The sequence below is a fragment of the Oncorhynchus gorbuscha genome, linkage group LG26, assembly GCF_021184085.1.
Source record: "Oncorhynchus gorbuscha isolate QuinsamMale2020 ecotype Even-year linkage group LG26, OgorEven_v1.0, whole genome shotgun sequence".
NCBI classification, from domain to species: Eukaryota; Metazoa; Chordata; class Actinopteri; order Salmoniformes; family Salmonidae; genus Oncorhynchus; species Oncorhynchus gorbuscha.
In genome coordinates, this window is record NC_060198.1 from 22,268,892 (window position 1) to 22,288,475 (window position 19,584).

The 19,584-nt window shown below is 41.5% G+C and overlaps 1 protein-coding gene across 1 annotated transcript in view; it reads right to left on the reverse strand.

Moving 5' to 3' along the window:
- The window catches only part of LOC124015544 (protein FAM171A2-like), an 83,366-nt gene that overhangs the window by 61,821 nt on the left and 1,961 nt on the right, over positions 1 to 19,584 (reverse strand). The window contains exon 2 of the mRNA XM_046330824.1: positions 3,708 to 3,935. Coding sequence (XP_046186780.1) covers positions 3,708 to 3,935 — 228 coding nt within the window. The remainder of the gene's footprint in view (positions 1 to 3,707; positions 3,936 to 19,584) is intronic.

A 19,584-nucleotide genomic window follows, 5' to 3' on the forward strand; every position in this document is an offset into this window, starting at 1 on the left:
ATTTGTGAAATGCAAACAGACCCTCATTATCACAATCATCAAAGACATTATTCTGTTCTGTTGTCAGCACTCTGCAGCCCTCTCCAATTTCCATACAGTGCCTTATTAAAATGTCTCAGGAATTTAAATGGATATACTGTAATTAAATAGAATGGGATTATAGTACTGACCTATAGAGAATAAATATATTATGAAATATATTCCAAATGAAGATAATTTAATCAATCCAGTTCACTTCAGAATGATTCCAGAATCAGTGGAAACTTAATTGGGGTAATAGGCAGGGCCCAGGGGGATAACTTGGGAACATTGAAGTTTGTCTATTTCTGTATACCCATAATTACAATGTTAAGTCTGCTGACAGTGTGTGTGCTCTGTGGAGAGAACTTGTTGACAGAGACAACACCGGCTGGGGACAAACGCAGGCATGAAATGGAAGAGCAATTAAAACGGTTTGTGAAAAGGAGAAACACAAAAAGAAACACAAAAACAGAAAACCAAAAAATCAAACCAAAAATACAAGAAAGAGGTTTACCACTTGGATGAACATGGTTTCTCATTCAATCATTATGACTATATGTCATTGAAATGTAGGTTACCGTATCAGAGAGAGCTGGTAAAAAAAAGCGTTGGAACAAAAAGGTGCTGTGCTGCGGTTGGTATAATGGAGGAAAGAGCTCCAGTAACACTCCATCCCTTCTGAAGCAGCTCTCCGCCCGCAAATGAATGGCAGTTAAAAGCTTATTGGCCTTTTAAAAGCTTGGAGGTCGCAGAGAGACTATCAACAAGAAATGTGTGCTGGATCAATCCGCCTGGCTGTTCGAGTGACAACAGATGCTTTCAGAACTCAAATGGCATGGGGTATGAATTACGACGAAACAAGAAGAAATATTCCCACCACCGTCTAAGGTAAGTAGCCAGATCAGTGAAGGGATCAAACATGGTTTGGAAGTATTCTTTTCAATTCAGTTAGTTCAGGAAGGAAACTTATATTCCAACGCCAACTTTTTATTCCAATACTAACTTAAACTTTACTTCCTGAATTAACTGAATTTATAATGTAATTTACCCAACCCTGGGATCAGAGTTTGGGGTGCACTAACAATGTACTCTGCTTAATTTGTAGATCGGGAGGTCCCGGAGCACATAGTGAGTGGGAGAGAGGGCGTTATCCGGGGGGGCTCTGAGGTACCAGTGTCTACTCCCGCTCTTCCCGCTCTTCCCCTCCAGCATTCGAAGTCACCTGACATCACGCTGACTGGGTGGGCGTTGGAATGGGCCACGGCCATCTGGCAGAGAGGAGGGGCTAGATTCTTATGAGGGGTTCATGGCTTTGTTTAAATGTGTCTTCCATCATCCCCTGGAGGGCAGAGAGGGGGGTGAGCCCCTACTCCAATTAAAACAGGGGGACCAGACGGCTGCCGAGTACACGCTCACCTTCCGGACAGTAGCAGCATCCAGCAGATGGAATGAGCCAGCTATTCAGAAGAGGTCTGCACGAAGAGGTCCAGACGGAAATTACCTGTCGAGATGACAAGCTCTCCTTGGACGCACTCATTGCGATGGCCATCCGTCTGGATAACCTTCTTCCGGAGCATCGGTACTCTCGTCGCTTCTCTCCCTCCCTTAGTGAACACTCGATCAGAGCCTGAACCCATGGAGGAAGGGGTCACAAGCATCCCCGCAGCGGAGCGGCGAAGACGGAGACAGCTGGGGCTCTGTCTGTGTTGTGGTCAAGGAGGGCACCAGCTCCAGCGATGTCCGGCACTTCCTAATCCGGGATCCACAAGAGCAGAGGGATGGTCACGTGATCTTCCACCTCCTGGGGAAAGAGTGAGTACTCCATCTTCATCATCCTCGGCCTCCCTTGGCTTCAACACCATAACCCCAAAATCTCATGGTCGAGGATGAGAATTAGACTGGCCACCCGAATCCCATTCCCTGTGGTTTCACGTCAGTTGAGAGTCCTGCGGTTGCACTTCAGCCCAACATCCCAAAGCTATACCAGGACCTGCGCGGGGTATTCTTCAAGACCCGCGCCACCTATCTTCCTCCTCATCGCCCCTGGGACTGTGCCATTGACCTGTTTGCGGGTTCAGCGTCTCCACGCAGACGCATCTATCCTCTGTCGGTGGCTGAGGCCCAGGCCATGGAGGATTACATCCAAGAGTCAGACGACTCAATGAAATCACCACAAAGTATGAAGTGCATATTCAGATTAACTTCACAGTACAGAATAAGTTTGTGAAGGAAAAATGTGTTTCTACCTTAGTTTTCAAAATCTCCCACAGTGACTCTACCCATGTCATATCCATTTAACTCCTAACAGTCAGTTTCTTGCTCAAAGCCATGATGTTCAGACTCCTTGTAAGGCTGTTTGAAAGATTCTGTCTGTAGCGTCTATTTTTCTATTTTGAATGTTAACTATAAGCTGGGTACCCTCTTTAGCCTTGTCGACAATGCTTGCGACCACCAAATGCACCTTGGTTCAGCTATGTTCAAAAACATATATATATTTTTTTACGTCGGTGGCAGAGGATGTTACTGTACATTCCACCTATAATATATATATAATAATAATAATATATGCCATTTAGCAGACGCTTTTATCCAAAGCGACTTACAGTCATGTGTGCATACATTCTACGTATGGGTGGTCCCGGGAATCGAACCCACTATCCTGGCGTTACAAGCGCCATGCTCTACCAACTGAGCTACAGAAGGACCACCTAATCTTTTGCTAATTTAATCCCTCCAGTCTTTTCTAGACCCAAGTTCCCTACTGTACCTTTTTGCATGTTGTACAGCCCAGCTTTTAATTTTGCATGAAAAGCCAGGGGTTATGTTCTTGAACTGAGCTTCCATCCAAACTGCACCTGCTCTGAGCACTTCATTAGTAGATCCACTGTCCAGCTCCCCGTCCCCCTCTCCCACCGAGTCTGACTCGCTCGTAGGCCTACTAGCTAGTGGAGGTGCCAGTGGTGGTGCTGAACTGGCAGGATTAGCAGCGCTGCTAGCTAAGGCATCGCAATCAGGAGCAGTTTGCCCTTCACTTCTCTCCTCTGACACTGATAGTTATCCGGGTGGTTTTGGGTTCGATTCACTATCTTTCTCTTGATTTTTTTACTTTAAAATTTCATCAAACTTCATGTCTTTTTTTAATACATTTTTTTGTTTCATATTCAGTAGGAAGATGACTAGCCTAGGCTAAGTGGGTGGGATATAACTACAGCAACAACTGGGTTAGATGGGGTGGGCTGGTGGAGACAGATATACTGCAGACGGTGGGAGTCATCTGGGGTGTGCCAACGCAGGGGTAACACCCTGGCAGTGGCCCCAGAGAGGAGGAGGCAATGGAGGGGAAATGGGGTGTGGAATTTGACAACTGGATAGGACTGTCCACACCCCACAGAGGACAGATCGGCAGAGACGGCTTGTTGGACATTCCTTTATGATGACATCCTGGCCTCTGATTCCATCAAATGTCCCAAAGGATTCTGGTAATTAGTATTGTAATTCATCCATTACTTGCATAGCTTAGCCATCAGTATTTAAAATATAACTTTGTGAGGAGTAAGTTCTCATAACGTGACCTCACAAAGTAGTATGAATAAGACTGATGGAATGGTGGTAAACCACAACAACACTACATTCTTTCCATTTCTGAGGTGAAAAGGTGATAGTTCGGGATAAAACACAATACTCACGGGGGATGCGGCTGGCATGCCAGGGGGCGGAGTTAGTGACAAAGCCCTGTTTTGTTGCCGTGACAATGACCCAGGTGCCAGGGCGGTACAGGAAGGTGACCATGACGACGCCATCTTTGCCAGCCTTGCTGGATGCCAAGGTAGTTTGGTTCCCATAAACATCCACTGCAGCCTCTGCCAGAGGTGAAAGGTCACTGTTGTCGAACACCTGGACTCTGATGAGCACCTCTGTGGAGAGACAGGAACGAGAATTATTAAATTATTCAAACTAAATCAGAAACCTACAGGATCATTTGCAATGAATGCACAAAAGTATTGTTTGGTTTTGATTAAAAGTTGGAGGCTAAACTTGTAAGCCATCATACAAGTTCCACAATGAACTCTTATTTCAATCTGAGAGCACGCAGATTGTTCTGCTTTTTCACATATAGTTGGGTTGTAGTTTCTAAGTTCCCTTGTAGCTAACGATAGGAAATGTGTTGTTCTTAAATAACAAATTCAAGTGTCATCTTGCCCTAAATAAAGCAAATGACAAGGCAAGCTTGTCTCTGTTCAGGTGTTCTAGTTCTCAGCTGACAAGTCATGATGACTCATCGTTGTTAACCATGAGATCAAAAAGCATTTAATAGAGTTTAGTGGTCTAGTGCCCGACCCTATTAGGACATTCTGGGACTTCTGCCATCAGAATCGATTGATCCTCCAAACTCCAGCCAAATTGTCTGGAGGGTGAGAATGGCTGGCTGATTCCACTGCAATGACCATGTGCTTTCTAGTACCCATGGTGATGACCTGGATCATACAGGCATACTCCTCAAAACTGTTCAGAACAATTCCAGTTATTGAGTTCAAGAATATATTCCATGGAAAACATCCTCTCTCATGATCATAAGATCACACACACACAGTCCAAGGTCTATTGACAGAAATTTTGCAATTAACAGTTGCTTTTATTGGCTGTGATAGACTCTCAACATAGCTTTGAACAGCCAGCTTTGAACCCCCAAAAAATCACATACACGTGAAAACAGGAAATGACCTAGGGAATCAATAGAATATCACTCAGAGACGCACAAAAACAACATAACACTCAAAATGGGTGAACATTTCATGTAACACGCTGAAGTAGTAGGCCTAAGAGCTATCTAGCTATGGTTCAGCTAATGTTAGATAATGTCAACATTCAGCTAACTAGGTAATGCAGCTATTATGATGTAGTGGAGGAGAATGCAGAAATACTTTTGTTTAGTTTTCTACCTAGCAAGCTCTGTAGCTATTATACTATGAACGACACTATATGATAAAGTTACTGTACCTTTATATTCCTACGAGAGGCGTCGACATTCATGTTTGATACACAAACGTTATTAGCTAGCAGTAGCTGTGCAAGCTAATTTAATGTGTGTACGAACAAGAAATAAAACCTTTAATTGTTGCAACATTCAAGAGTGTAATATAGTTTGGTTGCATTATTCAAGAGTTTAATAGCGGTATGTTTTAGATGAAAAGTTGCTTGCGGGCATCAGTTTGCTTAGCTTCCTCCACTGTCCAATTGCCCCATACTGGGCTCGAAACAGTGATCCTATGCTTCGCAACACACGTGACTGCCCTCCTTGACAACGTACCAACAGTTTGATGGCTCCACCCGCGACATTTCCAGCTAGCTCTGGAGTGAGTTTATGGCACATTCTTAACTCTATTATACTTAGTTACTGGCTAGTGGCTACTGTGATGTTTACAGTAAATTGGATCAGCAGAAGCAAGAATGTCATGTTGCCAGCTACAACGAAAGGTAAGGCAAAGACGCGATGTATAAATTGAAAAGTGTATGTACCTATTATGCCAAAAAAAATCTCGTTGCGGTGCCTCTCCTTCAACTTTCGTCAATGAGAATAGCCCCCCCCCCCTCTCTCCCCCCCTGTCCTTCCTTTCTGGTACCTCTCTCTCTCTCTCCCTCCTTCCTTTCCTCCCTCTGCAGATGGGCATTCAGGAAAGGCTGAGGGAAGCGGAGCAGCAGGGTGGCCTTGGAATAGGAAGATAAGTATTCCTCCATTCCAATAACGTCCCATTTCCATGTTTGCTCACAGCCAGCTCTTCCTGTATGTACAGTAGGCTCATTTCCATTCCATTGCTTAACACACACATCACCCACCACGATCTGATCTGAGCCATATCATTCTGGCAACGGGCCAAATCTCATCCAGTCACTTCACACCTCTCTCACACTACACAACTCAATTTAAATGGGTGATATTGCCAATTGAGGTAGGCTATTTGAATAGAAATCAGCTGTTATTCAATGTTCACACACATTCTTTCTTTAGCCTCCCCAGACATGATGCACAAACATATTCAAGCATATGTGTGGGTTACTAATGATGAGGTTTAGGGGATGTGAATGAGTGATAGTGGCAGTAGGTGACGTTTAAAATGAGCATGGCCTTATTTCTATGACAGAATATGACTGTCATTCATATTCCATTCACCCAGCTCAATGTGACATCGATAGGTTTAGGCTACTACATGATACTCAAATTTCCCTAAAACCATCATGAGGTTGCTACAACCTAACTTAGCCTATGAATGAAAGTGTACAACATATTGTCAAGATAAATCATTTGAGTTATCAAGGTGACAGACAGAGGTGACACATTCAATACCGCCTTGCACACTCTTGCCTGCATCTAGCTGATCTAGGGTGTAATCATTAGTCCAATAGTTGCAAACGACAATTTCTACTGGACAAATTCCAGTATGTATATCCCAGTTTCCTTCCGTTTGCTTCCATCTAAGAAACGTTTTTCAATAGAATCGGCGGAATGAATACACATTTGATCACACGCAAACACAGTTCACTTTCATAGCAGCCACATACAAACAGCATGATCATTTTTGTTCGCTGTATAACTGCTTCTCACATCTACGCACTCTCCTTCTCTCACCTTTGCCCTTCGCTTGTGGACTTCAGTGCACAACACATCCGCTGTCTCAAATCAAGCAAAAAAACCTTTCCAAGCCAAACCTTCATACCATAATTACAAGCAATGTTTGTAAATAAAATCAACTGATGAGAGAATAGTCAGATTAACTGATTATATTCACCTTTATTTAACTAGGCAATGTTGGTGGGGCATATTATTCTGTTTTAATGTTACAGTACTACTGAATCACTATGATAAATATAGTAACTTTTTTGAGTGTATTATACAAAGCTGAGATTTCCTTTGAAGTCCAAAGTGTAGGAATATAGGTGAAATCAGTCATTGACACAGACATGGTGGTGTAGCAGGATGTTCAGAATGCTGTGAGCCAAGAGGTTGTGAGTGTAAACCACAAGTGAGGACGTTGAATAATAATTACTGTGTAAATAAACATACACATTGTTAAAATGTGTCATATGTAAGTGCGAAACACTACAGCTATTTTATGACTTTCCCTGGGACTTCCTAACAACTTTTTGTTTGTAGGGCATCATGTTCAAATTGTGTGATCACGTGAAAATCCATATGTGAAACTTCATGTGAAATAGCATCACAAGTAAAGTTTTCCAAAGCCACACGGTTTTTGAATTATTTACAATAATAATAACATTATGAAATAAATTGTTGCATGTGCAAAACGTGGAAATTTCACTCGTGAAATCTGGTGATTTTCCACATGTGAAATCATATGTTTTTTTCCATAAGGGCTTTCTCAATCTGGACAGCCTTGTAAAGCTGTTTGGGGGAGTTTCCTGAGAGAGCAGATAGGATGGTAGATTGACGTGTTACAATCCCAGTCTATCCTTCTCCTATGAGCAAGGTCAAACCTCCCTGGAAACATTTTTGATCTAAGGAGACTCACTTGTAAACCCAAATGAAACACAAAGGGTTTGAGGTAGAGGCGTCAAGGGCGAGGATTGAGTTAAGAGGAGATAAATCTAACCAAATCAGATCCACCTCCTTCCTATAGACTAGTATATACCAGCTGGAAGTCATCATGAGGGACTTCCTCAGGCTGCACATAGAGGGGAGAGGAGAGACAGAGAGAAAGAGAGAGAGTGCAGAGAGGGAAAGAGAGGGGCATCCACAGCTGGAGCACGTCAGTAGAGAGGGTCTCTCTCAGGCCTCTGTTGTCTACTCGGGCCCAGAGGGAGAGTTATATGGGCTGTGAAGGTTTTTAGGGGTCCTTAAAGTTGGGTTACAGCTTTGGATGAGTTTCAGCTTGAACCCTACCACCTACAAGGCGAAAAAAAAGCTACCTTTGGTTACACACAAGAAGGGCCCCGAAAGCACTTAATGTGTAACATTGGGATCTTTACCAAGACATTTCAGAATAACGACAGATCCACTATCCACTAATAGCCAGCATGAATTGTTAGCTTAGAAAGTGAATGGTTTGGTGCTTTTGTCGTAACATGCATGGAAGTTTCTGACTAACTCAGCAAGCGATGATAGCTTGTTGTTACTTAGCTTGTCATTACACGTGTAAAGGTTTCTATTAAATCAAAAAGATTTCAGCTTCCTCAGCAGCAGGTTGACAGTACAGTACACCCAGGTTGATATGTTAATATGGATGATTCCCAAGTGTTATAAACTACTGCTGAGTGTCCCCAGAGAGGAAACCCATCCACCATTTAGAGTGTGTTGGCCCTGGTGCAGGGCATTGTTCCACGTGGAATCACAGCCTCACAGGACACATCAAGGCTGTTCTAACAGGAAAACGCAGTTCCAAGTTTCAAGCCAAAGTCCACAAACAGTTCTCCCCACTGTGATCTCCTTGAGAGGCAGGATCCCAGTGGACAAGAGGCTAGTTCCCTTGTTTATCACAGAGGAGAAAGGAGAGGACACTACATACACTTGATATGAGTAAACAGGATAAGACACACCAACAAACAGACGACACAATTTCTGATTGATAAAGTAGAAAAATAACTGTTACAATCAACTCAGAGTTAACATAAAGTCCCTGCTTTTTTTTTTACCGGTGTCATCCTTTTCCATTTGAAACCAATAGTAAATTCTGCTCTGTAATTATCAACAGTGATTCATATCATTAAGGTGTCATTGCTTTTCATTCCTGGGTAACAGTAATTGTTTCTACTCATTTGCACAAGGAAGTGGTGAACAATCGAATAAAATCACAAGATTTCACCACAACAGAGTGGCGTGTAAATTACTGATATTTCCATAGTTTACAGTCACGATTCCACAGAACCTAACGTCAACACAACAGGCTGAATGTGGAAATGTGTTACCATGGCAATCATCCAAGAACACGTTCACCCGCACCCGCACCCACACAAAACACTGGCTAGTACATATTAATGGTATCAAACGTTTTTGTGTTACATACATTAGTCACAGAAGATTGTTGAATCTATGTGGTGTTCAGGCACTCATAGCACTCTGAGCAAAAGAGTGGTATCTGAATCAAACAGCTGCTGGAAGGGAAAAACCACAAATGCATGATCTGGTTTAGAGGTTGACCAATTATGATTTTTCAACACCGATACCGATTATTGGAGGACAAAAAAGGCCAATACCGATTAATCGGACGATTTTTAAAATGTATTTGTAATAATGACAATTGCAACAATACTGAATGAACACTTATTTTAACTTAATATAATAAATCAATTTAGTCTCAAATAAATAATGAAACATGTTCAATTTGGTTTAAATAATGCAAAAACAAAGTGTTGAAGAAAGTAAAAGTGCAATATGTGCCATGTAAGAAAGCTAACGTTTCAGTTCCTTGCTCAGAACATGAGAACATATGAAAGCTGGTGGTTCCTTTTAACATGAGTCTTCAACATTCCCAGGTAAGAAGTTTTAGGTTGTAGGAATTATAGGACTATTTCTCTCTATACCATTTGTATTTCATATACCTTTGACTATTGGATGTTCTTATAGGCACTTTAGTATTGCCAGTGGAACCTTTGACTATTGGATGTTCTTATAGGCACTTTAGTATTGCCAGTGGAACAGTATAGCTTCCGTCCCTCTCCTCGCTCCTACCTGGGCTCGAACCAGGAACACATCGACAACAGCCACCCTCGAAGCAGCGTTACCCATGCAGAGCAAGGGGAACAACTACTCCAAGTCTCAGAGCGAGTGATGTTTGAAATGCTATTAGCGCGCACCCCGCTAACAAGCTAGCCATTTCACATCACATAGTTACACCAGCCTAATCTTGGGAGTTGATAGGCTTGAATTCATAAACAGCAGAGCTGCTGGCAAAACGCACAAAAGTGCTGTTTGAATGAATGCTTATGAGCCTGCTGGTGCACACCATCGCTCAGTCAGACTGCTCTATCAAATCATAGATTTAATTATAACATAATAACACACAGAAATACGAGCCTTAGTTCATTAATATGGTCGAATCCGGAAACTATCATCTCGAAAACAAAACATTTATTATTTCAGTGAAATACGGAACTGTTTCATATTTTATCTGACGGGTGGCATCCATCAGTCTAAATATTCCTGTTACATTGCACAACCTTCAATGTTATGTCATAATTACGTAGAATTGGCAAATTAGTTCGCAATGAGCCAGGCGGCCCAAACTGTTGCATATACCCTGACTCTGCGTGCAATGAACGCAAGAGAAGTGACACAATTTCACCTGGTTAATATTGCCTGCTATCCTGGATTTCTTTTAGCTAAATATGCAGGTTTAAAAATATATACTTCTGTGTATTGATTTTAAGAAAGGCATTGATGTTTATGGTTAGGTACACATTGGAGCAACGACATTCCTTTTTCGAGAAAGCGTACTGCATCGATTATATGCAACGCAGGCCACGGGTAGGTTGCTGGGATGCAGTAATACAACTTGGTCATCATGTCCAGATGTTTTAGATCTCTGCAGCCTAGCCAAGATGTTTCAAGCTGGCCTGGGACATCACATTCGCTTGTACTGCATGTGGTCAGTGAGAGGATTAAGAGGAGTAGCTAGAGAAACTATCATGTGGAGGTGAATTACATACACAGAGCCTTTCATACAGTGTCTCCATACAGTATATGGCACTGATATACAGCTGAAGTCGGAAGTTTACATACACATAGGTTGGAGTCATTAAAACTCATTTTTCAACCACCCATTTGCGACCAAGCTACAACTTTCTTACTGATGTCTTGAGATGTTGCTTTAATATATCCACATCATTTCCCTGCCTCATGATGCCACCTATTTTGCGAAGTGCACCAGTCCCTCCTGCAGCAAAGCACCCCCACAACATGATGCTGGCACCACCGTGCTTCACGGTTGGGATGGTGGTCTTTGGCTTGCAAGCCTCCCCCTTTTTCCTCCAAACATAACTATGGTCATTATGGCCAAACAGTTCATTTCTCCAAAAAGTACGATCTTTGTCCTCATGTGCAGTTGTAAACCGTAGTCTGGCTTTTTTAAAATGGTGGTTTGGAGCAGTGGCTTCTTCCTTGCTGAGCGACCTTTCAGGTTATGTCGATATAGGACTCGTTTTATTGTGGATATAGATACTTTTGTACCTGTTGCCTCCAGCATCTGCACAATGTCCTTTGCTATTTCCCTGGATTTGGCTAAGGTGTATGTAAACTTCCGACTTCAACTGTAAATACAACCACTTTGTACAGTGTCAGTATCTCAGGATTTAATTATAGCTGATCATGCGTTAACCTAACAACATAATAAATCAAGGTTAAGATATCATGATGGTTATTCGACAATGTAGCTTACCCACCCTCACACCGAGAAAGGGTAGTTGAGAAACTTACAACATTATTGTGTCCATCATTTCCTGCCACTGTTTTGTATTTTCACTGCAATGTCATAAGGCGGCATGTAAGAGTCTTGGGCCCAGTAACAGAAAGGTCGCCGTTTTAAATCCCTGAGCCAACTTGGTGAAAAACCTTTAGATGTAGCCTTGAACAAGGCACTTAACCCTCCCTCATTGCTCCTGTAAATCACTCTGGATAAGAGCGTTGACTAAAATGTGTTATTCGCGTACCAGTCTTTTTGTGTCATTCTTTCTTTACAAAATATGTTGTGCTCCAACTGTATTTTGGGAATATGCAAGAAAAGTATCTTCGGACATTTTCTAAAAAGGGTATGTGTGGCAAATAGGCTTACATGCCAAATTAGTCAACTGTTCTCAAACATAATCCAGATTAAAATGTGGAATCCCACATAACAGATGTGAGATAATACAGCACAAACAGAAAATACTGAGGGGACTGAGTGTTAAATGCCAGTCGACAAAGGATTTGATATAGTTTCTTACTGAAAGCCTTTCAAAACATCCAATTTCCCAAGGAGTAGAATTTCATCCTTTACTAAGGTTGTATATGGACTGTGAGTATCCTAGCCAAACTGAATACTATATAGCAAGTCAATCTATATATTTAAGTATTGTTTGCTGGCAGTCCTTGTTTAGAGACACGGCAGACTGTTGAGATGTTTTCAGGCTCAATTTTGATGTGAATGAATCTCATTCCAGAATAACTTGTCATTAGGAGGAAAATAAATTCACAAGGCAAGAATTTGAGGAAAGAGCCATGGTTCAGGGATCCACCCATTGTGCAGAAACAAGAAACAGGTGATGGTTTTAAAAGATTTTAAAAAAGAAATGCAACCAGTGCCAACAAAATGTCCAGTACGAATTATATGTGTTCAAATATGCTATCATCAGCCTAGGAAGAATATGTGTATGTGTGTATAACCTGAATGACAGTCCACCTACCATATATATACAGTATTGTATGGTCTAATAAATAAGGAGCAGTGGTCCTTCTGTAGCTCAGTTGGTAGAGCATGGCGCTTGTAACGCCAGGGTAGTGGGTTCGATTCCCGGGACCACCCATACGTAGAATGTATACACACATGACTGTAAGTCGCTTTGGATAAAAGCGTCTGCTAAATGGCATATATTATTATTATTATTATATTATTAACCTGTGCCCTGCACACAAAAGCCATTGAAAACTTTTGCTGTGAAGTAATCCATGTATGGACATGACTTTTGTTGTGCTTAAGAACAACCAATAAAGACATTCTATTGAGTAAATCAAAGATTGAGTACTCAATGAGTAGGGCGGGTCCCTGTCTTAGCAGGACTGCGGCGGGTGTGTTATGCTGTCTATATTTCCAAAGGGGTGCTCTGCTGTGCCTCTATGCTGTGTCTAGACAGCTCTACTAGTATCCTCTGAGAGGAGAGAGGGTGTTTAGGTGTCAACAGTCGGATTCCTCCCACTGTACAGCTGCCTGAGCAAAAATACCTCGGCAGACAGCCAGCCCACCTTCAATAGGCTACCACTACAGCAAAACAGCCTGGTTGGTCCTGGTCCACGGTGCTCTGAATCCCAATACAGGATGTCAGTCAGAGCAAAAGTCTGTGAGTCAGACAGACCCGCTCTTCTAGCCTGGTACTAGATCTGTTTGTGCTGTCTTGCCAACTCCTATGGTCATTGTGACCCTATGATTTGGCAAGACAGCACAAACAGATCTGGATCCAGGCTACCATTCTTCAGTAGAAACCAACTAATTTGCACAGGCCTCAGCTCCACTCCCAGCAGTAGAATGCATAATTAAAGAAATGATTGAATTGCTAATTAGGACTGACCTCGGCTTGACATTGCTTCCATATTTAACATAACCATATATCTACTCTACACTGCCTGCTACTTCCCCTGGATGGTTTAGTGAGACAGCATTTTTTTTTATATATACTTTTTAATTTGACCCATTTTTCTCCCCAATTTCGTGGTATCCAATTGTTTTTTAGTAGCTATTATATTGTCTCATCGCTACAACTCCCGTATGGGCTCGGGAGAGACAAAGGTTGAAAGTCACGCATCCTCCGATACACAACCCAACCAAGCCGCACTGCTTCTTAACAGGAGGAGGAGTCGCTGGTGCACGGTGAGACAAGGACATGCCTACCGGCCAAGCCCTCCATAACCCGAACGACGCTAGGCCAATTGTGCGTCGCCCCACGGACCTCCCGGTCACGGCCGGTTACGACAGAGCCTGGGCACGAACCCAGAGTCTCTGATGGCACGGCTGGCGCTGCAGTACAGCGCCCTTAACCACTGCCACTGAGGCCCTAGACAGCATTTTCACATCACAATATGGCCAGCCATTTTTGAGATTCTCAAAAGATCCACAATCCAGATTTGTAGTGAATAAATATCAAATAATATGACCTGGAGACATTGTAGTCCTAATCCATAAGAAAAAGGGGTCCCTAGCCACCGTTCTTCTACACCTGCATTGCATTGCTTGCTGTTTGGGGTTTTAGGCTGGGTTTCTGTACAGCACTTTGAGATACCAGCTGATGTACGAAGGGCTATATAAATACATTTGATTTGATTTAACCTCTTGAGACTAGGGGGCAGTATTTTCATTTTTGGAAAAATAACATTCCCAAAGTAAACAGGCTATTTCTCAGGACAAGATGCAAGAATATGCATACAGTGGGGCAAAATAGTATTTAGTTAGCCACCAATTGTGCAAGTTCTCCCACTTAAAAAGATGAGAGAGGCCTGTAATTTTCATCATAGGTACACTTCAACTATGACAGACAAAATGAGAAAAAAAATCCAGAAAATCACATTGTAGGATTTTTAATTTATTTATTTGCAAATTATGGTGGAAAATAAGTATTTGGTCAATAACAAAAGTTTATCTCAATACTTTGTTATATACCCTTTGTTGGCAATGACAGAGGTCAAACGTTTTCTGTAAGTCTTCAAGGTTTTCACACACTGTTGCTGGTATTTTGGCCCATTCCTCCATTCAGATCTCCTATAGAGCAGTGATGTTTTGGGGCTGTTGCTGGGCAACACGGACTTTCAACTCCCTCCAAAGATTTTCTATGGGGTTGAGATCTGGAGACAAGCAGACGGGAATTTGAACTTGCAACCTTCCGGTTACTAGTCCAACGTTCTAACCACTATGACCACAATGAAAAACTCCAGAATAACTGCATATGGATGCTGGACGCATAAAAATATGAAACTCCAACCGATTGAGCAGGGGTAGGCAACTAGATTCAACTGAAGGATGATTTTTGTTGGAGCATATGGTCCAGGGGCCGGAAACTTAATTATAAATAATTTCTACACTGCAAATTTACCACAACTAAGGACAAAAATAGATTGTATTTGAAAATAACTATCAATTCATCCCTTAATCACATGTCTTTTTATTTTTTATTAATGGGAACGGTTTTTCTAAATTTACTTCTTAGACATAGGGGGCAGCATTTCCACTTTTGGATAAATAGCGTGCACAATTTCAACATCCTGCTACTCATGCCAGGAATATATTATATGCATATGATTAGTAGTTGTGGATAGAAAACACTCTGAAGTTTCTAAAACTGGTTCAATCATGTCTGTGACTATAACAGCACTTATGTAGCAGGCAAAACCCCAAGGAAAAACATTTCAGAATAAAACATACTCTGACAGTTCCCTAAGTTGTCTTTGCCAAGGGAAATTAGATAGCACCCATTTTACAGTTCCTACGACTTCCACAGGATGTCACCAGTCTTTGGAATTAGGTTGAAGTTAATCATTGGTGAAACAAAGAAAAGGCACATCCTGGAACAACGTTACACTGTTGATAGTTACGCAAGAGGGAAAATGGTGTATGTTTTGTTTACTTTCTCTATCGAATACAGATTGCCCCGTCGGCAATTTGATCGATTATTAACGTTTAAAAATACCTAAAGTTGTATTACAAAAGTAGTTTGAAATATTTTGGCAAAGTTTATAGGCAACCATTGAAATGTTTTGAGTGACGTTATATTTTGGAAAGCTGTTTTTCTCCGGATCAAATCTGCTTTATAAATGGACATTTTGGGTATACATGGACGGAATTAATTTAAAAAAAGGACCAATTGTGATGTTTATGGGACATATTGGAGTGCCAACAAAGAAGCTCATCAAAGGTAATGCATGTTTTATATTTTATTTCAGCGTTTTGTGTAGCGCCGGCTACGCTAATTATTTTGTTTACAACTCGTTCAGGTGGTTCAGGGGGGTTGCATGCTATCAGATAATAGCTTCTCATGCTTTCGCCGAAAAGTATTTTTAAAATCTGTCATGTTGGCTGGATTCACAACGAGTGTAGCTTTAATTGAGTACCCTGCATGTGTGATTTAATGAAAGTTTGAGTTTTATCGCGTTTTATTTGAATTTGGCACTATGCATTTCCCGAGGCTATTGGCCACTTGAGACGCTAGCGTCTCACAATCCCTAAGAGGTTTAAACAAACTTTAGTTAAATTACTGGTGACTGTAAAGCTTTTTTTGGACCCACTTGCCGCCTGTTGCCGACCCCTGCCATAGAGGCTCAAAGTGCAGCAGTGTATAGATATGGACAGACTACCCCTGAAGTGCAGCTATACAGGACAACCACCCTGTGACTGAACTACCGTCACGACTTCCGCCGTAGTCGGTCCCTCTCCTTGTTCGGGCGGCGTTCGGCGGTCGACGTCACAGGCCTTCTAGCCATCGCAGATACACTTTTCATTTTCCATTTGTTTTTGTCCTTGTTGTTTTACACACTTGGTTTCAATTCCCCAATTACATGTTCATTATTTAACCCTCTGTTTACCCCATGGTTTTTATGCGTAATTGTTTAATGTGTGTTCGGTCCATTATTGTGGGCTAGGTATTACGACATGTTATTGGAATATTTGAGTAAAGTTACTTGTGTTACTCATCTCTGCTGTCCTGCACCTGACTCCTCTGCACCAGCTACACCCAGACCACTACAACGACCCCATGACATCAATAGAAAACAAACAAGAAAATGGATAATTTTGCGTAATAAAAATACAATAATACCTAGATCTCAGGGTACAAAAGGTACAGAAGGGACTGTACTGCCAAACAATTATGAATCTGAACAATTAAGAATTTGAGATTGTACATTTACATTTACATTTAAGTCATTTAGCAGACGCTCTTATCCAGAGCGACTTACAAATTGGGAACTGTACTGTATGGTTCACCTGCACAGCGGCAGTGGAGAGAAAGATGGGAGGGTACAGACAACACAAAGCAATGGCAGTCAGCTCACATTAGACTCAGGCCTGGCCAGGCCTCAGCCGGTTATTGTCCGCACACCGGGGCAGGCTGCACAGGTTATCAGACGATTAGGACAGTCAGGTGTTGCTCATGCAGAAACAGCCCAAGAATAACACATTTTTCATACTTTGGTTGTTGCTTTGGGCAGTGGGCACAGTCAGTCAGCAAGTATGCACATCTGATGCTTTTACATAAACCTCTGATCTCAACAACAGCAACACTGCCTCCATCTTCACAAAATAGTTTTTAAATCAACTTCAGGCTCTAAGTGGCCAGCAATACACCATAGATGTTTGATAATTCAAGGAGACATACCATAGAAGGATCTACGATCGCATGAGTATCTCAGTTGTGATTGGACATGACATTATTAGGCTTTCTTTCAGCCTTGAATGACAGACAGCACCTGGCTCTTGTAAGACAGATAAACATGACCTTCAAAAGAATGCCACAAATGGACATGTGACAAACCGCCTCAATTGGGTAGGAGGCAACATAGAGGTCACTGAGAGGGGAAGGGGCAGGATTCACCATGGACAGATTACCATGGCAATAGCATAATGTGACAGAGAGAGGACAAAGAGAAGACACTTTCCAGTCAGCCACTCCGATCTGCAGAATTCAGCATGAAATAATGTTAAGATAACCAAGATCAGTTTACATCAAACTGAAGATGGCCTTGTATCAAAAGTTCCTTTTCAGGACAATAATTCAGATATGAGGATTTCTGATGTTTTCCTATATAGTATTCATATATAGTATTTCAAAGTACCCTTAACTCCTCTAACATACAAACCTTCTCTCTGGGGATGTCAGGCTTACATTGAATTTTGCGCTATTAGACTAAATTATGTAATTCATTGAATAAATAACATCCCCATGGTTGGGTTCAATCCATTCTGAATTCATTTCAACAGTATATAATTAACATGTATGCCTTGATTACTGATGCTGCAGAGAGTGTGTACCGAAAAGCTGCATCCCAAATGGCACCCTATTCCCTATGAAGTGCACTACTTTTAACCAGGCCATATGGGAAATAGGGTGCCATCAGTTGGGCCATTTGCCCAACATCTACCTGTAACTAAATATCCATCTTCAAAAGGAGCTGAGCTGATACAAGAAGAGAGTCTGGCACAATTTGAATATGTCCACAGCATCACCCTCCACTGATCTCTGAAATAATTTCCTTTTTCTTCCTAGACCAAGCATTTAATTGGTAATAGCATACTTTTTTTGATAGGTTGTGGTGATTCATCTCATTCTTGCTGAGCTACTGAGCCGAAAGAACATTGCAAGTCACTGTGCTGTTAAAAGAAAGGAATTTCAACTATGACAAAAAAGAAAGACACTCAAGCTTTTTAACCAAGCTTCTCGGCCTTAACTCAATCCACAAGCGCCAAATTCTTTCAGCGACTCGACTTAGTTTACCATCCAAGCTCTCTGACTTCAAAGGGACCTTTACTTCTGAGGAGAGATTGAGGTCATGAGCTCTATGATAAAGTAATGGAAGAACACAGTCTGACAAATCAATATGAGGTGAAGGTGGGGTCGTGGTTGATGATAGCACCTTCAAATGAATGAATCAACATTTCCTGTCTCTCCAGTTGGGATCCTTTTTATCAACACATGGTGTAAAAGCATGGTATAATGACAAGGTGTTAGAGACTTTGATGTCATTTCCCATTTGAAAGTGTTTCAAGAAAGTTTAATCTATACAGCTAAACTGCAAGGCTGTGGCCATTTTAGCATGTACATCTTGGTGGGGCAAAAAAAAGGGGGAGGTATGCCAGCAAAGCCATTACACATAAAAACATAGTTGATATGCAGACTTGCTTTAAAAAATGTGGATTCTACTGACAATTGAGATGTACAAACTATGGCATAAGGGGACGACAAGTGGATAAGAGGCAATCCGTCATTTCGATTAAGACATTAATGAGCAAGAGACGACTGACGTAGTCAATATAACTATTTGTTCAGCACTGTTGAAATGTACAACGACAGAATTCAGAACATGGGCCATTCTTACAATGTTCTCCTTGTACAAGTCAGAACCGTAGGATAAATAAAGGGGGCATATAAACAGACTATGAAAGCTCTTACAATATTCTATGATTACATTTCTCTAAAACAGTTTATAGGCTATTTGTGCACCACAAAGTTAGAACAGTAGGCGAAATTAAGAGGTGAAAATAGACCAAATTATTAGGATGAGGCATATTGAACGCCATTTGGGTCTTTGCGTGTCAAAAAATATGCACGTCATATAACATTATTTGACGCGTTAAATAAGCTTTTAATTTGACATGTCAAAAAACACAATTATATTATAGAATGTTGTGTGTAATGAATTTGCACGCGCAAGCCAAGCACCACAACTACTATCAGTAGCACTGTCAAAGCTGTATAAAAAGTAGCCAAACAATCACATAGTGGGCCACGAACCAAAAATTTCAGTCTCTCGATGTGCAAAATTGATAGACATACCCCAAGAGACTTACAGCTGTAATCGCAGCAAAAGGTGGCGCTACAAAGTATTAACTTAAGGGGGCTGAATAATTTTGCACGCCCAATTTTTCAGTTTTTGATTTGTTAAAAAATTGAAATATCCAATAAATATCGTTCCACTTCATGATTGTGTCCCACTTGTTGTTGATTCTTCACAAAAAAATACAGTTTTATATCTTTATGTTTGAAGCCTGAAATGTGGCAAAAGGTCGCAAAGTTCGAGGGGGCCGAATACTTTCGCAAGGAACTGTATCTGTGGCGAATTACCTTGAGCCTTCTTGGATGGGCACTTCTATTATAACTCTA